Genomic DNA, 21,949 nt, shown 5'->3' with positions numbered 1-21,949 from the left:
ACTAAGGTTAATGAATACACTTAAAGAAAGCATACAAAAATGTCTTACAATGCCCAATTGTGTGAATTTCAAAAAACATCACATTACTTCGCTAACAGAACAACTCCACTTTTCTCCCCTAACTTACCTTCCAAGACCTGGGCTGGTTCTGAGTTCTGCGAGCCTCTTCCAGCACAGACAGAAGCTCCCAGGGTTGGAACTTCCCTGTCCCACTGCTGGGTGTTGGGGACATCACAGAGCTCCCAGCACAGGCCATGGCAGAAGAAACACCTCCCCTCTAAGGGCCTGCCAGCACAGGGGCCGTTACTGATTTAGGATCACAATGGCCTTGGCTACACAGTGCAGTAACTGGACAGGACTGACAACATGAGCAGTCGAGACACCCCTGTCCTGTCCACACCAGCACTTCCAGGGCTGCTGTGGCCCACGCAGCCACCTCAGCGTTGACTTGGAATGCCAATTTTCCTTAGGGCCAAAGCACATCTTACCTTTAGCTTCCTTCAAGAGATCCTCCCTGTTCACACCCGAGCAGTTCTGCCCGAAGTGGCCAGCACACACAAGCACAGGTACACACATTCTTATAGGATGTAAACTATGACTACTTCACATTCCACTGTATCAATCTGTAAATGCTTTGTTTTCCTTTTTTTTTTTAATATAAAAACAATGGCATCAGATTCTCAGCAATAAAGTATAAGAAAGATGAATCCTTGACTACACTCAACCAATTATGAAATCGCCTTTCAAACAAAGGAAACATATGCAAAAAATCTGTGTATTTGATAAAGTCAACTTAATATAACAAAAAGTGAAATATGCTTATTAAAAGTGTCCTTATATAAAAATGGTCTTGCAATGTACAGTAAAATGCAATACAAATTATTGTAGGTTATCTCTGGCCACCCAGCACCGAAGCAGCGGCAGTCCCCAGGTGTCCCTACACGTTCTCCAGGTTGTAGGCCTGGCGGATGTTGAGGGTGTCGCGCAGCATCAGGTCCCGCAGGCGCCACAGCGCGTCGGCCATGGTGGTGTGAGCGCCCTTGCTCTTCAGCCAGTGCGAGGGCAGCCGGCTCTCCTGCTCCTTGGACAGGTGCACGTCTCGCCTCCGTGCTGCAAAACACAACAAGTGCTCCCGTTACCTCGTGCTTTATTCTAGAGAAAGGCAATATAACTCTGCAATTCTCCTTTTGCTCCTACAAAAGCAAAAATAATGAGCTACGAGGAACTCAAAGCCTTACCTGCAAGGGTCTGGTCCCACTTGCTGATGCTGTTTGACTCAGCACTGAGCCCCTCAATGTATTTCAGGTAGGCTTCAGAATGGAGGAGCCTCTGTGTCTTTGGTGGAGGGGACACGAACATGGGGGTGCTGGGCTGCTGCAGGACGGGCTGGCTGGCGGGGCTCTGCCCGGGGTACGGCGGGGGCGCCTGCTGGCCCGGCGGGCCCAGGATCCCGATCTGAAAGGAAAAGCAGCCAGGGGTCACACCCAGGGCACAGCGGGGACTGCAGGGGACACCCCGGCCTCGGGGCATCCTCCTGCAATGGAGTTTCAACCGATGTGCAAAAGCCTGAGGAAATTTCCCTGGAGATAAACAGAGAAAGGAAGTGCAAACCAACCATTCATACTCAACGGATATTGTTCATATTTCTGATTTATGCAAATATACTCTGGATGTCATCACCATATCTCTTCTAACCTTTGATCTCCGTTTTATTTCATGTTTTCTCCAATTCAATATGAAATACTGTGGTCTGTGAAGCACAAAATTTAACTCTAAAACATCTAATCCAAACTGATATGGATCCTTAGACAACTGGGTTTCTTCCACAGAATCACTGTCAGGCAAAAATCTCAGGCAGGAAAATTGCCAGTCACTTGAAGAATTCCCACCATTGTGATTAACCAGCAGCACTGAGAACTCTTAGAACAGACATCCGTGGTCTGGAATAACTCAATGTCATGACATCAACACTTTACTACTTAACTTCTGGTACTCAGAATCACAGAATGGTTTGGGTTGAAAGAGGCCTTAAAGCTCATCCTATTCCATCCCCCTGTCATGTGCAGAGACACCTTCCACTAGACCAGGTCACTCCAAGCCCCTCCAACCTGGCCTTGAATGACTTCAGGGGTGGGGCAGCCACAGCTTCTCTGGGTCAGTGCCTCTGAATAAAGAACTTCTTCCCAGAACCTACTAAACCTCTCCTCTTTTAGTTTAAAATCACTCCCCCACCACCACTATCTGCCTGTGCATAGCCACGCTCCCTCCTTTTCTTTACACCCTCAAGCCAAATCCACATTTGTCTTTATGATGCAAAAATTTGGTCAGTAAAATTTGGAATGTTCTGAACAGTTAATCTGCATTAATCACTGAGAAGAAGCATCAGATCATCACAGTTCCTCAAACTCATAAATTCTGAACTGCCAATGAACATCTGCTTTATCAGTTTGTGAAATATGAGTATTTTTTACCTACTTATCAGGAGCTGATAAAATGGGCAGTGTCCTCTCTGTGTCACAAAGCATGCAAAACCTAAATTATCAGCAGTTTCACACTATGCTGAAATGACTCTGTTTAGAAGAAAACTAAGACAAAACACTGTCTTTTACTGTTTATAAAACACTGTTTATAATGAAGTTACCTCACTGGACCAACGTCCTGAGTGTAACAACAATTCAACCATAAATACTGACATGCTCTCTGAGTGTGAGATATTAACTGGTTCTAAACACATCAGAACATTTCATTTCTGTCCTCCCTGGGAAAACCTATGTGCACCCCTACATGTCTGAACTGGGATGTTGCTCAGATGCCAATTCTGAGCCTTAGAGCCTCATAAATAATGCAAAAATGACTCACCTGCTGTCCAAAAGGACTTGCTCCTGGTGCTGGAGTGCCTACCATAGGGGACACATTTTGGCCTATAACACCTATATTCCAAAATATAAAATAATTAGTCTTACTTCAGAGCAGTGACAAATGCCTCTTTGGTCTTCAACAGCAAGAATTCATACTTTGATATCACTGCTCACAGTTATTTTAAGTAGATGTACAACATTCAAATATCCCCCTCGCCCCCAATAAAAAACTTCACAAGTTTCTGAATGAAAAAAAAAGCCAACATGACAACTACCAAACACTAATATGTGGCCTGTTGGATTATTTTAGTTAGAGAAATGCAAACTGAATAGGTTTTGCTTTTCAGGTGTTTTTCATGTTACTTAGTGATTGCCTGACTGCATCTTTTCTTTTATAATATACACCTTTGGCTGACAGGATCTTCCTGAAGTCCTTTCCTTTAAGAAAGGAAATGCTGATCTGCTTCAGCAATATTTAACATTTCCTTGTGTACACAGCGGGATGAAATTCAAGCCTTTGCACAAAATCTGTTACTTCTCACTAATACAAAATGCAGGTTAAGCTTCAATAGCCTTAAATACAGAACAATGAATATTTGAAATCAATGTAAAAAAAAATAAAAGTTTTTTTTCTCAAGCATATTGGGACTTCTCCTTACTGCACAGAGGGCAGCACAACTGTGTCAGTCTTACATACAAAAATGTGCACATCTAAATGAAAGTCATGCAGTTCCTGACATTTGACATACAGATGCTTGAAAGTTATGTGTGCTGCTGCTTTTCCTTCTGTTTGTGCCACTTCTCATGGTCATTCATTGGAAAAGCTGCAGACTGTGCTCTTCCTGAGGATTTAATTTACATTAATTAAATGCATTTCTGTATCAGTGATCAAAGGATGTGCCAGTGGGTTTCATTCACTAAAGGGTTTTTCAAATGCACTTTCCATTTGATCACAGCTCCCATTTTAAGTGTATCTGTACCAACAGCATGTCAGAATTTGAGAAAAACATTGCTAACACAAGCTTTGGAATTGGTCCAAAGGGAAGGAAGGGCTCTGGAGGAGGGCACCCTCCCCTTCCCAACATCAGAGCACGGCTTCACCCTCAGCCTGCTGTGCCCAGCTCAGCACCACTTCACGTGTGGTCCTCCACTCCCAGACATTGTTTCTTTGCTAACCCACATCCTGTCAGTTTTTCACACAAACAGCCAGCCCACAGCAGTGGGAACAGCCCTTCAGAGGGATGCAGTGTCCTGGATTCACCTCCCACACGCTGGGCTGATGTGAGCCAAGTGTCACTGCACAGCTGCTGTGCTGCTCCCTCCAGGTGCCACGGCAGGGAATCCAAACCCAGCCAAGCTGCAGGGTACTGCTGATGGATTTCAGAAACACCAGGCAAGCAAACAAAAACTCCCCAACTCACATTATTTGTGTACAGATAAAATTCTTAACAGAGCTTCTGATAAACACTGTTACAAGGGGGTAGGGGGAGGCAAATGAGACCATTTTGTCCACAGCTTGTTTACTGCTGAACAGAGGGATGGCACATCTTTTTCACAGGCACATGAGTTATCAGAGGTAAAAAATGAATCAGCAGGAAGCAGGAACAGAGGGCAGATGAATGTTTTTCCCCGTAATTGGGACACGTTAATGGCATTAACATTGGCAAAATATTTGTTTCATTTAAGCCTCACTTTTCATTAAAAGTGTGGCAAAATATAGCAAATGCAGTAGAAGTACTCTCAAAAATCAACTAAAAATTTTGTCACAGAGAATTAATTCTGAATTCACCTTGTCCCCACATGTCTCCAGACACTGTTCTATCAGCAAGCTTTAATCTGAACACTGTTTTACAGGAACACATCACTGCCCCAGTGGCCAAGGAGTCTTACATGACCAGGCTCACTTCAGTGCAGTCTGACATTAACACACTGAAAAAGGCTCTGGTAAGGAAAGAGAACAATGAATTTCATTTATAAGCCCACTTCAAATAAGAAAAGGATGAGTGCAGAGACACTGTTCAAATGACATAATGATATGAACAGGCTGATTTCAGCTTTTCACACTTCTGATAAACTCAAGTACAATCACCAAGGCTTTTTTGGCTGGAACAAAACTCCTGCTGGAGCAGCACCACTTTCTCCAGTGCCCTTTCCCTCAGGGCTCACTGGACATGCTGCAGTGTCAGTGTTTTGCACACCCCTCACATTCAGCAGTGCTGCTGCTCACAAACCAAAGGCACAAGCAGAACGAGCTGCAGAGAACTCCTGTAACAACTCAAACCAAGTACATGACAATGAAATAAAGAGGGAATGAGGATGAGGCTCTTACCGGGTGGTGGGATGCCTGGGATGCCTGGCATACCTGGCGGGAGTTGGTGGGGTGGGGGCACCCCTGGGTGAAGTGGCTGCATGCTGCCCATGCTAACAATGCCATCAACTGGGCCCTGCAAAGGTGGCAGCACCGGTGGATAGCCACTTATCATGCCTTGAAGGACACAACAAATTTCAAACATGCATCAATAACATGCAATATGGTCTACACAGTATGCACAGACATGCACTATCCACACACACACAAAAAAAAAGCACCTTTAGTACAGCAAGACAATACTACAATTAGTATCTTGCAAAAAATACCAAAACAAACAAAAACTAAAAATAAATACGAAACCTATACTTTTGATGAATTAGTATTTAGTGTATTTGTATGTTTCTCACAGGGCAATAAATGTTGAATACTCAGATATGTTAACACAAGGAATAAATTCAGCCACAATGAAATGTTACTAATGCAAGCAGTTTTAATACAGCTTAAAGCTCTGCCATCTGCATCCAGATTACAAACACAACACTGACTGGCCAGCCCCATGGACAGCCCTGCTCTGTGGGCTAGTTCAGAGGCCACAAAAATCAAACCCCAGACATTTTCCTGCAGTACACATGCAAAACTGATGCACAAAAGCCCTACAACATTCACATACTTGAAACTAATGGCAGTGATGGGTGATTTTTATTAAACCATTTCCAGAATGAACTAAGGCAGTAACACAAATTTTAAACTTGGGTTTAAAGTGCTGGACTGCAGTAACTTACACTCATGGCATTAAACTGAAGTGAAAGGACTTAAAGGAGCACGTGCAGTCCCTCACAGAATTTCACTGTCCATGTCTGTAAAGTGTCTTTAGAGGAAAATCAGTGACACTGCAATCACTGTATTGTGCTGCTGCTCAAAAATTTCATTTTCGGCATGTAAGGGAAGAAAATTGAGAGCTTTCTCTGGCTTTGGCTCAGATTTTCTGCTATCCATGTAGTGAACCTACACAGTGTAACTGCACTATGCTTGCTAGGCCCTGGAATGTTTAATTTAAATGGATGCATTGCCAGGTAAGCAAGGAAAGGGGTTGGAAAGACAATGAGAAGATGACAGAGGACAGAAGCAGGTCTAGAGAGATGAGGTAAGTTAGAAATGCAGATTTGCTGGGGCTTCTAAAGTCTGCTCCAAGAAACCACTAAGTCTTTGCCACACTCCCTGCAATTCACAGAAAGAACTTCCAAAACAGATTTCTGGAATGAGACTGGCCAAACCTCTCATCAGTTCTGACTGAGAACAAAGCTGTAACAAGCTCAGGGTCCAAACAGGAGGAGGAACAGCTAAAAAATAAAAGCTAAACCTGTCACTTCCTCAGGTCATTACAGAAGAGAGAAACCTCTAATCCCAAAAGCTTTACATGGAGAAACCAACAAGGAAATAAAGAACTAATCTCCCTCAAGCCTTCATTTTCCCCAGGGCACCTAGACTGACAAGTGAAATATGCTGTAGGTACCTATTTCACATATCTGGAACCTTATCTGTACCTCTTTATTACAGGGAAATCCATATTTCTAATGGAGAAAAGAAAAGAAGAAACACAACAAAAAGCCTCCTTGACACAAAGAGGTTCACACTGTAGCTACTGCCTGGTACCTCCAGTGCACCCCGAGCTGCTGACACATCTTCAGAGCAGTCAAGGAACTTCTGAAACTTTAAAACAAAGAAACAGAAAACTCTCCAAGGAATCAAACCCGTATTTATCAATCATGGAAGCTAAGTTCTACATTTCCAATTAAAATACTCAACAACTAGCTAATAAAGGTGCCATCAAATGTCCATGAGAAATCATTTCTTGTAGCTCATTCCAAGTAAGAGCAGTCATTTTCTTAGCCCATGTATGAATTGCAAACTTTTATTTTAAACTACCAAACATGGCCAAACTATTTGCAGCTCCCACAACTGTGATTCAGGATGTCTTTGAAACTACTTGTTCTCTTGTTTTTTATTATAACAGTGTAAGATTATGTCAACTTTTACAATATCCAAATGTAGAAGACACCAAAGTGCTGCACACTAAGAGAAAACACTTCAGAAGGCTTCCAGATTTCCTGGCCATGGCCCATGGCCATAAAGAAGTTCTGTGATGGAGAAGCTCTCTGAACTACAGAAAAGCAACCCAAGGATGGAGGAGGATGTCAAAGAGGTCCAAACAGAACAAGATACTTCCAAGTAGGACTTGTGCAAACCAAAAGATGAAAGACTGTGTTTTTCAAATGGGCCACAAAAGTAGGAGTTCAAAAGGATCTGCTCCATCATCTATTTTAAGGAAGTATTTCCCAAAGCCAAAGTGAAGAGCCTTCAGTGTTGATCTGCTCAAATAAGACAATGGCCTGAAACAGAGGTGTGCTGCCACAGGAAACAAGGCAGTATGGGTAGTTGGCAGAATGCACATTTTTGGGGAAGTTTTAAGGAAGGTTAACAGCAAGTATTAACATCCATCAACACATGCCTCCAAAACCTGGAAAAGTGACTCAGTGCCAAAAAACCCAAGAACCAAACTAAGAAAACACAACTATAAGAGGATGGTATTTCTACATATTCTAGATTGAAGTAAATTATTCACAAAAGAGATCAGCACTGGGAAACTCTTTTTCCCCCTCCTTTTTTTAATATATGCACAGATAAGTGTACACACACACACAAACATACACCAACTGCAAACAGATCAGAGGGAAATTACCATGAACAGAGTGAAAAAAGCCAAAAGAAAAATGCAACTCAGTGTAAATAAATGCTTTATAACCTGGAGATCATGAACCAACTAAGGAATGTGCCTTCAGTTAAACATCCATGCAGCTTATTTACTGAAAGGGGATTTAGAGATTGTGATGAAAAACGCTTCAGGCTGTCAGCTTGAAATAAGGCCACAGCCTGTGAGATGAGAAAGAAAAAGAAAAATGACAAAAGAATAAATGGAATAATTGGAATGTTTAAAGGGGAAGTTAAATAGATCCCAAAACTCAAACCCAGAATGCTCCAAATAATCATTTTTATCTACTCAGCACTATTTTGACCTTGACTGAAGCAATTTAATTCTTATTTTCATTAGAAACTGGGGATGGAAAGCAACCTATCAGGTCACACCTAATTAATTTTCTCACCCATGTATGGCTGATTTCCATACAAGAATCTTCAGTGGACTACATTGTCTTCAGATCTGATCCTGAAAATACTTACTCCGAGCATACTCCCTATGAAATCAAGCCGGATTACAACTGGTAAGGAGCTCAACACCCAGCAACAGGGACCTCGTGGAAGAGTTCTCCAAGCTCAGTTCTATTCTGAAAAATAACCTGATAAAACCAGCAATGTTGTCATTTTGTCTTTGTTTCTGCAACGGCTCTAGATCCTGGTCTGCTCTGCTTACCAGTGCCTAAGAGGCAAATCTACAAAGCTTTTGCTTGGATTTAAAATGTGTGTTACATCTGCTGGCCTCTCACCTCCCTGATAATAAAACCCCCAACGATTTCCCTCCTGCTTTACCACTGCCACAGATGCTGCATGCACTAGATGACCATTTAGCTGCTGCTCTCCTGCCACAGCAGGGCTGAAGGTGAACTCTGCGAGGCAGAGTGAATAAACACGACTGCACTCTACCAGAACAGGAGCACTGCACGAGGAGGACCCTGCTTCCCTGGACACCAGGCCACTGCCGCACTAGGCACCTTCATCATGAAGAAAGACTGAAGAGTTTGAGCTTTTGCTTCCAACGTGACCCAAGAGAGTGTTTGTTCAGAGTTATGAAGGGGGTTGATAAAAGTGGATGAGGAAAAAATGGTCATAGCTCCTACGTTTTACCTGCAACGGGTGTCAAGTGCTGATTGAGCATTCCCATTGGTGTTGGTGGCGGCACCACCCCCATAAGAGCCCCGACAGGAGTGCCTGCCCGGGGGGAGGAATTCTGCTGCTGTGCTGCTCGCTCTCTCTCCTGCTGCTCAGCAACTTTAGCTGCCCGCTCTGTAAAAGTATTTTAGATTTTCAGTTCTGTTTTGTAACCCAGACTTTCAAAATATTATCTGTTCATTAAAAAGGACTAGTCAGACACTGGCATAGTTTAGTCAAATATAAAGTAGAACAGATGAATCTTTTTTATACAGCATATGATTTGATTTCATGTGGCTGCAGCTAAGACTTTTAGAGAACCTTTCATGAAAAATATTCCACAAAGTTTTATCTCTTTCTAAAAAAAATTAAATAATTAAAATAAATAATAAAATAAAATTTTTAAAAAATTAAAAGAATAAATTTGATGATAATAACACCAGTGTTACCAACATGAAGCAGCAGTCCAGCACTAGGCTTGGTCTGCACTAGGACATGGCAAAACATTCCCTGTTTTGACACCACTGGCTCAGCCAAACCAGCTGCAGCCAAGGCCAGCAGCTCTAACAGCTGCTGTGGGAATTGAAGCCCCATGTCTGCCAGGTGTGCCCTAAAGAATGCTGCAAAGAGCAGACAGCAGTGCCAGCTGGTGGCACAGTCAGTTCTGGGCTCCCCGGATATTTTACTACTGATGCAGCTGAAAAGTGGTGGCAAAATAGGGGAGCACTTGTAAAGTTTCCCTAGTGCAGATGGGTCCTTAGCTTTTGGAACATAACAAGCAGCAGTTTGATAAACCCAAAATATTTTTCTCTGCCTGTTTCTGTCACTTCCCCATTTGGTCCCCTATGAGTTATTTTTTTTTTTCTGAAGATGTCTAACTCACATTGTGCTGCTCACTGGAGGTCATGTGTGTCCTTTGTACGATGAATCTGGTCATTATCTCAATCAAGTCTCTCACTGTGACTGCAAGAACAAAAGATCTACTGCAGGGTAATCTGACCAGAGGACAATTTTATATTAAGGAAAGGGCAAAGGGTCATGGGAAGAAGAAAGAAAAAAAAACCAAAACCCAAGCAAACAAAAAAGGAGAAATAGTGAATGCCCACTCCAGGTGCTTTGGGGGCATGCAAGTTCCTGCTTCGTTTACTCTGAACGTTGTGTCTCACTGGCACAACGAGGAACAAGAAAGAATAAATGGATGCAGAACACATCTCCAGCAATTTTTAACAAAAGTGAATGCAGGGCTATGAGTTCTCTCTTGCAGTTGGTGAAAGACGAAAACTGCCACTAAACCAGCAATCAAGGTCCTCTGTCAAACGAAGGCTAAGAAGAAGTTCATCAAGGAGATTAAGTTATGCATCCTGCCAGTGTTACTTGCTTCCTCTCGGACATGACTTTGAACATCTATCACACTTGACTCCTCTAGAACCTGTTTGTGCAGCTTCTAGCACTACTTCCATACACTCAAAGACCAGTTTCATTTCCAAAGGCATTTCCTTCCTTCTTCCCACTTCTGCAATTTCAGGCAGTGATGACGACGCAGAGAAACTCCTGCATTTATTCAGACAACTCAGATGCAGCCAAGCACAAAATACACAAGATATTTAAAGGTAGATCCTGAAGTAAAAAAATGAGAAAATCCTCTCCAGAGCACAGCAAGCACTTTGGGAAAAGATGAAGCAGTTGTTCTGACTCTCACCTACTTTTGGCCAGCTAAAAAACAAAAAATGGTCAGACAAAAGCAAAAGAGACACTGTGATGAATGAGAAATTACTGCTAAGTGTTCAGCTTTATCAGACTTCAGAGTGCTGAGGTTTGAAGAAGGACCTGATGTAGGACAGTACTCAAGTTTTACCTAGCCCCTTTCCATGCCCTGACTGCCACAGAAGTAACAAATGGAAAAACACTGCCAAAGGGAACTGGAGGAGATATCTGAAAGTTCAGCCTAAAGCATTCACACTAATACTCAATAATAAACCCAAATCACATAGGCCAGGACTTGAGATCATTCAAACATTTCCAACACATCTCAAGAGACAGGGAAGAGACCTTCTGCTTTGAACAGAGTTTTTCCTTACAATAGGCCTTTCCTTCAATCCCCCTTTTATTTTACTTTATTTAGCCACGCAGGCACTTCCAACACAGCCTCTCCTCTACTCAACTATTGCTAAAAAACCAACTAATACCCTGAACATAAACCAAACAAAATTTTCAGTTGGTGAAAATGGATTTAAAATGTAAACTACTTCTCACCAGAAAATGGCAGCACCCTTTTTCTCACTGAGATGTCAAACCATGCCCACTCCCTGCTCCCTGCTTCACATCCACACCAGGGAACACATGAATTCTGACTCACCACTGTGGCAGGAGTGGAGTTTCTCTCCTTTCACACATGGTAAGCACACAGTTTGGACACTTTGTTACCCCATCCCAACCCCTCAAAACCAAGTAAAAATAAGTCTAGTTCAGGGCAGACACCAAGGCAGGGAAACTGCAGCTCAAACCCAAATAGCTTTGGAAAATTTGAATTGAGAAGGAAGATTAAAATGGAAGCACACAGACAGTCATTAACACGCTGGACAAACAGAGCCTTCCTGCAGAACTGCAGGACTTCAAGCTGCTCTAAGCAAGGAAGCAGTGACATGCCAGCCATCCTCCTGCTGAAGGATGAGGCTGTAAGGAAGCATCTGCCAATAAAAAGATCACACATGCACCTAGGAGGGTGTAAAAGGAAACAACTACAGAACAAAGTAAGGCCCAGCAGTCTCACAAAGAAAGAGCGTCACCGTTTCCCTTCCAGCAACTGCAAAGCAAACTGCACAGAGCAAAGGGTGCTGTGCTTCCCTCCAGAGCTGCAAAGAGGTGCTACTGAAAATTCAGAAAGGACTGAGGTGGCTGAGAGTGGACAGTGACAGCATGCAAGCTTCCAGCCTCAAGATCAAAGCTGCCTGTAAGTTATGAGTGTGCAGAAAACCTATCAAATCTCATTTTCAAAGTTAGAACTGAATTGGGCCATAACTTTCCCAGGTGTTGTAATGTTCCTATCCAAAGGAGCATTTTTTTGTCAGTAAAGTTGCATCAGTACAGTAGTTAATAGTGTTGACATGCTATTAACTAGAGAAGTAACTATGGATGTTAAACCCATGTATTTGGCTTGGGTAAGGGCTGGCTGTTAAAGATCAGCTGTATTTTATTTCCATCAAATAAAAGTTAAAACACAGTGCCTATTTATCAGAAGGGAGGGAAGGAATGGAAGGAAAAGAGGGAGGGAAGAAAAGGAGGAAGGCAAAGAAAGGAAAGGAGGGAAAGAACTGAGGAAAAGAAGGGAGGAAAGGGGAGAAAGATAGGTCTAAAGTATCTCATGATTATGAAATATTCCTAGGCTTACTTCAGGATACAAAATCTCTCAACAAAATGAGGTACAACAGTTGATTAATACTGTACTGGACAACAGGTCATATTTACAGTACAGTACACAGCCTCTGAGGACTCTCAGTACTGTTAATAATGAACTTTTCCCCACTCCCCTGTAAGCCTTTCTTACCTGCTGCTACAGCTCTCAAGAGCTTCTTGTCCAAAATACCCCTCAGTCCTTCTTTAAGGAAACATTGACAAAATATTTTTCCAACTGACTTCTAGCCCAGGAGCTCCATACCCCTTTACTTCTAATTTGTCCCCATTTTCTTGGACTTTGTTAATTTGGTTATTTGTGGCAAAGACATTTAAATTATCAGTTGTGCTCTACATAACTGAAACATGCTCTTTGCTCCTCTTCAGTCATCTCTCAGTATGAACTTCTCTTTAAGGTACATCCAGAACACAAACATAAAATATTTTCTTTTATTAAACCTGTCATCTGAATAACAGAAAGTGCTGAGAAAGAAAAAAGGCAGAAAAGAGTTCAGCATCTCAGTTTTTACTTACCTTCATATTCTGCTTTCTTGTTTGCTTCCAAGTTTCTCCACTCAGTTCCTACAAGTCTGCTGAGCTCTCCAAAGGAGTAGTCTGGGTGCTGAGCTTTAATCACAGCTCTCATCTCGCTGCTAAACAAGATGTACCCACTCATGTTGATCTTCCTTTTTGATCCCTCCTTCTTGGTGCTGCCCTTAACAGACTTGGGAGTGGACTGTGAGAAAAAGCAGTTATGACCACAAGTGTACAAAAGAGAAGGCCAGAAGAGAACAAAAGGAACTGTGTCACGCCACAGATTTTGTCCATTGAGCTGTTCAGAGATGTTGCCAACGTGAATTGAGTAAAATATTTTATTTGCCATTGCACATTATAGGAAAATGCTTCCCCACTTCCTCCTTTGCCTTTACAATCCCTACTCTCCCTCATTCTACCTTCTAAATGTTATTTTGCCTGCCAGACCTTCCTTCCTTCCTTCCTCTCCAGTGTTCACCTCTCATTACATAAGTAGCCATTTCTCCCTGAAAAACCAAAGCCCAGTTTTGCTGATCACTGTTTACCTGCACCACAGATTCACATCATGTCCTCATGTTGAGCACCAAAAATTCTGCTCCTTTGCTTTTCCTATTATGGATGCCCTCAGTGAGAGCTCCTTGATGTTTTCAGCCTCCAAAAATGAACATATTCTGACATCTCTATACTGAGATACCACAGCTGGAGCCCCTTTTTGAAGGCCCTTCCATCTATATTTTTTGCCACAGGAGACCATAATTCATCCATACTCTGACCAATAAACCCATAAATGTACATCACATCAAAACCCTCAAAGGCCTCTCTCACACCCCAAACATTACAAATCTGTCACATCTTGAAAAGTGACATTGTTTCAAAGTACATGGTGGAGGCAAAAAAGGAAACAAAAATACATTCAACTGTTTCCTTCCTCACCTGAAATTCTGACCATGTTACTGACTCCTCCTACTTGCTGCTCTGACCCACAGTTCAACACTCTCCTCTCAGCTAAAAACAAAATCTTAGTAATATCAAGATGCTTAAAAAGTCTTGCTTATCAGTTTAAACAAGATTAACTGAGGCCCATTTAAATGTAATTCTAAACTTCACTGTACTAACTTGCAATCCACCCTTGAAGTTTTCATTATGAACACAAAGACTGGAGGAAGTGAAGAAAACTCCACACAGGGTTTGGGATGATGCACAAGGCAGATACAATTCCATCCTGGCTCCTTGGGCAAGCCCACACAGGCAGATGGAGAGTTCTCAAACCAAAAAGAGGCAAATCTAATTATACTTTTTGCCTCTGATACATCTGCAAATAGAGAGCTACAAGTTTACCAGCTGTTTCAGCCTATATAGTTCTTGCAACAGTTTTGATAAGAGTAACCTAAAAGCCTTCCCATCAGTTTGGAAGGGCAAACAGGACTTGGAGAAATCATAAGAATTCCAAGTTTGGTTCTTGCATTCTCTGTTCTTTTCCATCTCCCATCCACACATTTTTTACAAGAACAGTCTTTTCCACTGGAACAGATAACTGCATATTTACTTTCAGACTTGTTAAAAGAGGAAATCAACCAGGACCCCCTTTCATGCCTTTTCTCAGCCATTGCTGAAGCAAACAATGAAGTTGCACATCTTTTTTTTAAGTACTTTGACTTGATTCACAGCAAACTGCAGCAGGAAAGCATCACCAAGCTATCTGCCAAGCCCCACAAGACCACACAGTCACTTGTCTTGTCTCCTCTTAGGTGTTATAAGAGCTTCTTTGTTGGCAGAAGGACAAAAACAAGTTTAAAAGTTCTGGGGTTTAATTGCTGTTAGACAAAATTCCACTTCTACTGGAATACTCTTCAAGAATTTTCAAGCTGCTTATAAAATTCAGCATGGTAAACAAGAGCAGTGAGCACCCTTGCAAGCAGTGGCTGCCCACATGGCAAAACATCACACTCAAACCAGGCAAAAGCCTTCTACTTCAGCAACTCTTTTACAACATCCAAAGACATTTCTACCCCAGGGTCACACTCTTTCAATGTAATGCAGCAGAAATCCACATTGCTGGTCACAAAAGAGTCTGGAACTCCCTCCTGTTCCCAGCAGATCATTCCCATTGCCTCTTTAAGACTGGCATTAGCTTGGATGTGGGAGTATGGTGACACAGATAAAAGATTTAATCAAATCAAAAAGATTTTTTTGGTTAGTTGAATTTCCAGCTAAAGAAGTTCCTCACTCTGCTTCCACACTCAGTAACACAAATTCCAGGCTTTGCGTAAGAAAATTTATAATTGAATTTGATATAAAGACCTGATACTTCTGAACAAGTGTCACAGAAAATGTCATTATTAAAAACAACACTAACACATAAAAATGTACTGGGTTTTCCACAGCTGAATGATTTCCTTTAAAAATATTTTAATGGAATGAAACACTATCACCTGGATATCATATTGGATGTGCCAACATTGTTTTGTGCCATTTACTCCATTTACTACTTGTAAACTTCAGTATAAATCCTCTGTTTGTACATGATAAAATGTTACTTTCTTTATTTGGATTGGGAAAAGAATGCGGAATATCAAGGTTTAAGAGTTCCTGAAGGAAAGTCCTTACCTGAGGTGGAGTATAAGGCATTATATCCAAATCACTGGCTAAGGGGGCCTGAAGCTGAGGCATAGAAGGTGTTTCAGTCATATCACCTTCCTCCTCTCCCATATCCTCCATGTCCTCATCACCTCCTTCCAACTCAGCAAACTTTGCTTCCAGCTGCTGAATCTTCTTTTCCAGGAGAGGAGATGGCTCTTTCTGAGGAACTATGGGTTTTCTGGAAGGTGGAGGAGGAAGACAAAAAGCAGCTGAGAACAGACTCATACCTTACAGGAGAAAGAAGTTGTTTTTGAAGAGAAAATCAACTTTTCTTAATTTCTGACTGAACAGTATAGAAACAATGATGACTTGAGATGTGCCTATGCTTCCTTCCAGAACCCTGAGCAGAACTAATTTTGTGTCTATGGCCAGTGTTCATTTCAGTCACTTGTTAGAAAGATTTTTTTATGATTTAGAAGGGGATTTCAATACAAGTACTTAATTGGCTTCTATTGTAGAAATTTACACCACAGCTTCCTTAGATTTCACATTTTACTTAAGTTAGAACTTAATATTCTTATTTTATTAATATGAATGTTCACCAAAAGATTTTCCTTATTCATAATGATGACTTAAGTATTTTCACACTATCCAAGAGAATGCAACAATCTGATAAAAGATTCTTGAAGTCAGAGGAAGAACAAGAAAACAACCATTGGTATTAAGACCATAAAAAGACTGATGCTATCTGGATTTCCTCCCAAGAGTGTGGTTATCTGAAATTAAACCCCCAACTTCTGTGGATGCCCTGGGTCAGGCTGGGATGGGGTTAATTCCCTGCACAGCAGCTGAGAGGTGCTATCCTGCTGTAATTAGTGCTGAACAGATCAGCCTCAAGGCCTCTCCTTTTCCCCAGTCTGTGCCCCAGCAGGCTGGGACTGGGCAGTGATTAGGGAGAGGAGACAACCAGGACAGCTAAGCCAAACCAGCCAAGGGGATATTCCATATTCTGACACTGTGTTAAGAATAAAATATGAGGAGAAGGAGAGGACAGGGTATATTCAGGGTTATGACATTTGTCTTTGCCAGTAACCATTACATGTTCCAAGGCCCTGCTTTCCAGGAAACAGCTAAACATCTGTCTGCTGATGAAAAGCAGGGAATTCATTCCTTATCTTGCTCTGTTCATGCATGTAGCTTTGCTGCACTTTCCCAACTGTTTTTAACTTGAGCCAGGAGATTTTCTTTCTTTTGCCCTCCCCTATTCCACTGTGGGGCACTGACCAAGAGGCTGGGTGGGGGCTTAGCTGCCAGTCCATTACAATCCAGAAGAGTGCTCAGGTGACCCCCTCATTCCCCTCACATTTTTACCTAAAATAGTATATTTCATCATCTACAACTTTTGCAGAGAGTGAAAACCTCTTCAACCCCTTGAATTTCTTCATTTGTTTGTCGCTTTCGTTGTAGCGGCTCTCGCAAAGAAAAACGTCGTTTTCGGAGATTTCTGTTGGTCTGCACGAGAGGAAGTCTTTGAATGACAGAACGACACACTTTCCTGCAGAAATGAAAGAGCTGGGTAAGAAGGCAGCCACATTTGCAGATTGTCTTTTAGAAGTGTGGAGAGTCCATTTTTTTGCCTGTCTTGTAAGTATGGAAGACTCCTGGCATTTGGCAACTACGGAAAATACATTAATTGATATTGCAATCAAATGCCACTCACAAGAAACCTACAGCAACTTAAAGCAGCTTTTGGATTTCTTTTAAGACCTAGAGAACCCACAAATCACAAGCCTCCATGATCACTGTCAGTTACCATATTTATCACAGCATTACAACTCCAAAACAAAGTACACAGCCATCATCTTCTACCACAAATCAAATTTCAACCTCCTACTCTTCCTTTCAACTTTGCAGGTAATATGTACTGGAGTAATTACATGAATATGCAATAATGGAATTTTCTGTTCTCTGGCTGCAATGTTTACTTTCACATCACACATGTAATTCCCTTATTGTAAAAAAGGGAATAGTGAATTCTCATCACAGGTCCCACAAGCAGGAATGCATATTAGAAACTCACTGAATAGTATCTCCTCCCTCCCTCAATGAAAAAGATGTACTTGGAATCAAGCCTACACATAGCCTTCAATCACTTCAGATTGGGCAGCAAAAAAAGATGTCCATCAGATTAAAGCTGCTAATAATTACCCAAAATGCAAGTCATGGGACAGGTCTCCTCCAAGTTACTCAAAAACACCTCCTTCTTGTAGAACATTTTAGTTGGCTCATGCTCAGTTTCTTCAGGATGTATAAAGATTGGACCAAAGAAATACGCGGCTCCATCTCGCACCCACATCTTCTCAATTCTGCAAAGAAACCAACCCAGCAACATAAATGAAAGGCCATTTCTCCCAAATGAGGCAGCAGGATGTTCAGGAAGACCATCAGTGGAAGATGAATACAGAACAGCCAGCTCCAGCTATACAAATGGACCAAGTTTTTATTAGGCAGCTAAAATTCTACTTCCATCTATCAAGATCTTGTAACACTTCCCTCACATTTTTTTCCCACCTTCTTTTATACCTTTTTGCAACCAGCCCCTCTTTTATCCAAGTTATTTTTCCATGTGTGAACTGCAAACAAAGAAGCTGCCCCTACCTCCCTACTCGAGGCCGCACCAGCCCGTGTGATTTGATGAAGACACAGTCCCCAACCTTCAGCCACATGTCATTGTAGCAGAGCTGCTCAAAGTAATGGCAACCAGGTTCCCCATTGGACATTTCTACTGGAACATCTTCTTTGTCCTGCAGGAGAAGAAGCATTTAGAAACTTGAGGAAATGGAAGCATGGAAATAAAGAGATGTCAGGTACCAGTAAAAGGCTTTGCTCTGTCTTTATGTTAACAATAACAGGTAAGCACTAAGCAGAGATGTGTGTGCAAAAGTTTCCTGAATTAAAATTGCAAAGCCAAAGATAACCTCCATGTCTGTCACAAGCTTTCCTACTTCACAAAGCTCTAATTTTGCCAGAATAGTAATTTACAGGTCTTTTTTTCTTGTTCTAGTGCTTCAAAGTAAACTGGACAAATCAAGCCTTGTCAGTTTGATGGTTTAAAGCCCAGTAAAGTGCTTGGGAAGCAAGAACTAAATATATGGGCAAGCTAACAGACACAAAAATGTAATGATTCAACTATTGTACAATAACGTGAACACTCCATGTACTGCTTACAAATTCATACCATCTGCCCTATTTAATTTCTTAATTTTTACTAAAAACTCAAATTGTGCCTCAGTCCATCTTTCAGCCTGGGATTCCAGAAAGCCAAGGAAACACAGGCTGTTTCACCAAGGCATGGAAGGAAATTATCCTATGAGTTTTCATTCTCTCAGAAGAATTAATTCCATCTTTTGCCATGATGTGAATAAATATACTAACACACACTAGGTGTCTGACAAAAGCTGACAATGGGTGTGCTGGGTACTGTGTTCTCAGGTTAGAAAATGTTAGAAAATGCAAAGTGGATTTTTCATGGGTTTTTTTAGTGATTTATGATATTTTATGAATCTCTTATTTTTTCATGGCTCTAAATTTATTTCAGACAAAATGAATGAAATTTAACTGATTTTAATACACTTATGTAAATTTATTTGTTTTCTTACTCTAGGTACAATAAATGAACCATTTTATCCACTATGTTGGACAGAAATATTCTTAAGCATTTTGACAACAAACTACTTACTTATCAACCACAAACAGGCCACAAACAATGGACTATTATGTGTTACTTACTGCTGCCTAGCTACTGACTAGTTTTACTGAAATGCTACACAACAAAGCATTTCAGCACTGCCATGAAGTAAAATTAGACTTTTAGTTCTACAGGTTCTTTAGGCTTAGAGCAGGCTTTAAAGTAAAAGTGTAATTTTCTGAAGTGGTAATAAACCCAAACCAACCCCATCACATGATCACAAGAAAAAGGTTTGTAACAAATATTTACACAGTTTATTATTTTCTATGTCTTTATATATTTTGATTGTGTTAATTTACAAATGTCTGTAATATAATTTATAACAAAAATATTATATTCATTTCTATTTTATTGTGTTGATGTGGTGAAACCCAGGCCATGAGGGCTAATATTTTGTCATTCTCTATCTGTCAAATACAATCCACATCCCCCTTGCATACCTTTTCAAGATGAAGGATACTTTCTCCCACCTTACTGTCCTCCAGTGTTTCACTGTGTTTCTCCTCATCTACTTTGTCTGTATTGGCAAACACAGAAGCAACTCTGACCACAGGCAGGGGCACATCTCGTGGGACAAATCTGACAGAGCTCACAGGCATAGTCCACAGTTTAATCTTTTTAAAAGACTTTGTCTTTGCAGAATAGCGCGACTCACACACGTAGACATCCTCATCTCTGAAGTTTTCAGGGCACAATTTAAAATATTCCTGCAGATTGAAGGGAAAACATGAAATATTTCAGCAACACCCACACTCCAAAGACACACAGTGAGCTCCCACTCATGGCTTCAGTTTTTTCTATGCTTCTGTCAGAAGCCTTTTTTCTGAGTTCTCTTCTTCCAGTCTGATGTCCGAGTTTTACCAAGAATAACAACAAACAAGAGATCCCATCTTTGGAGAAGGAGCTAATTCAGTACAGGCTGGCATGTGAGAAAAGATAGGTTTTATTCATTTCCCAATCCAGTGCACTAACAAGTACAAGATCTCCAGCCTGACATCACCTTCACAAGATCTCTGAGCTTTGACTTGTGAAAAGGACACGTTCACCAAGCCAGAGGTGACCATAACCACAAACCACCCAGCACAGGGCAACTCCAGCACCTGGGTGAGCCACATATCTCAGGAAGGAAAGGAAGACCCAAACAGCCCACAGAACCAAGTCCTATTTTATTTAGGTATTAATGTCACTATGTTAGAGTGCCTACAGCTCTACAGGAAATAGCAGAAAGCATTACTTGTTTTATAAATAAGTCTGAACAGTCTCTCACCTTGACAAACATGACCACACATTTGCCTAAAATTTTGCTAACAGGAACTTTACTGTAATAATCACTTTTAAAAACTTCTTTCTCCAGGAATTTTCGTGTTGCAAGATGGAAAGTTTCATTTGGTCGATAAAACCAGCAGCCATAGAGCCACTTCTCTCCTTTAAAATAGAAAAAAAACAAAAAAAAGAAGAGAAGGGAGATAGAAAGAAAAAAATGTAAAATGACATTCTCTAGTGAATGAGTCAAGTAAGAACAATTAGCAGTTGGCTGATTAATCAAATACCTATGTAGTCATTTATACTAGGAGCAATCTGCTTTTAAACAGGGCAATAGTCAACTTTCCAGAAAAGTTAAGTATTTTTTTTAAAAATTTGTTTTTTTAAAAAGCCTGCCAATTGTTATTTCTCCTGTAAAACCTGACTCAACAAAATAAAGGAGAAATTTGTTCTTATTTGTAGATCTCAACTTTCAGGCCTTGAAATGGCTTTGCAACCCACACAACAATCACCTGATTATTTTAAGAATCTCAGGTAACTGTTTTTACGTTTTTAAAAAACTATTTCTTTGATTTTATGCTGTGACAAATTATGTGATGACAAACTCCAATTGATAGCACCAATTTATAAAGAAGTTACAAATATGTACTATTTTTCTAAATCAAAGCAAACCTGTGCCCATTTTTGGTTCGGATTTCTCAGCACAGAAAAACAGTGTACTTCTGCACCTAAATTACAAGGAGTCCATCCCACTCAGAATCCCATTCCTGCAAGGCTTACAATTTGAGGGTAGGCAGAAATGAACACCAAAAAAAGTCCATGCTGTCCCAAGAATTTTCTGAATATCCTTTATAAAAAAGCAAGTCACAACAACAAAAAATACTCACTGGTTCAAACAGTTGTGCAAATAAAATAAGTAACAGGGGGAAAAAAATCAAATTGGAAGCTTAAAATAATAATAGTAAGTTTCACCCCAGTGTTTTCCTGCAATAGGGGCATCCTTACCAGCTGAATCTTCCCAGAGCCTCTCGATGCAGACGATGTGGGGCTGCAGGCTGGCCTCTGCAGGCTCCACATACACATAATCCCCCACATGGTACATGCTGTTCTTGAAGCTGCAGTCCTGGCTGTAGGTCCGATGCAAATTCGACAGCCCAGCTGATCCAGAGGAGTCTTCACTCTTTTCAGCTTCTTATTTCAAAAAGGGAAAAGCAGATGTTAGTGATGTCACATTTCTGTATTAGCTGAGATTCTTGATGTCAGTGCCTCACTTTGAGCCTGGAGTTACCAGGCTTTATTTACTGTGCTGACACCTATGAGGGAAGATCAACCATGTTAGAAAGATGGTTAGTGGACAAAATTGCCAAAAGCTGTGCTCCTGTC

General features: G+C 41.2%; 1 protein-coding gene across 31 annotated transcripts in view; it reads right to left on the bottom strand.

The window, feature by feature from the left end:
• Positions 1–753: 753 nt before the first annotated feature.
• The window catches only part of PBRM1 (polybromo 1), a 52,477-nt gene continuing 31,281 nt past the window's right edge, over positions 754–21,949 (bottom strand). For 11 of the 31 annotated variants that reach the window (XM_064432409.1, XM_064432410.1, XM_064432411.1 and 8 more), the window contains 12 exons: positions 21,572–21,757; positions 20,571–20,728; positions 19,744–20,010; positions 18,214–18,359; positions 17,764–17,921; positions 16,927–17,110; positions 15,583–15,793; positions 12,976–13,177; positions 5,188–5,343; positions 2,860–2,930; positions 1,239–1,455; positions 754–1,110 (listed from right to left, as the gene is read on the bottom strand). In XM_064432409.1, coding sequence (XP_064288479.1) covers positions 938–1,110; positions 1,239–1,455; positions 2,860–2,930; positions 5,188–5,343; positions 12,976–13,177; positions 15,583–15,793; positions 16,927–17,110; positions 17,764–17,921; positions 18,214–18,359; positions 19,744–20,010; positions 20,571–20,728; positions 21,572–21,757 — 2,129 coding nt within the window. In that variant the 3' untranslated portion in view covers positions 754–937. Of the gene's footprint in view, positions 1,111–1,238; positions 1,456–2,859; positions 2,931–5,187; positions 5,344–5,372; positions 9,187–9,934; positions 10,032–12,975; positions 13,178–15,582; positions 15,794–16,926; positions 17,111–17,763; positions 17,922–18,213; positions 18,360–19,743; positions 20,011–20,570; positions 20,729–21,571; positions 21,758–21,949 lie in introns of those variants that run through there. The other 20 variants (XM_064432418.1, XM_064432419.1, XM_064432433.1 and 17 more) reach the window with 9 other exon arrangements.

Source organism: Passer domesticus, chromosome 9, assembly GCF_036417665.1.
Source record: "Passer domesticus isolate bPasDom1 chromosome 9, bPasDom1.hap1, whole genome shotgun sequence".
Taxonomy (NCBI): domain Eukaryota; kingdom Metazoa; phylum Chordata; class Aves; order Passeriformes; family Passeridae; genus Passer; species Passer domesticus.
The sequence above is the reverse complement of the archived record's forward strand: the minus strand, read 5'-3'. Positions and strand labels throughout refer to the sequence as shown.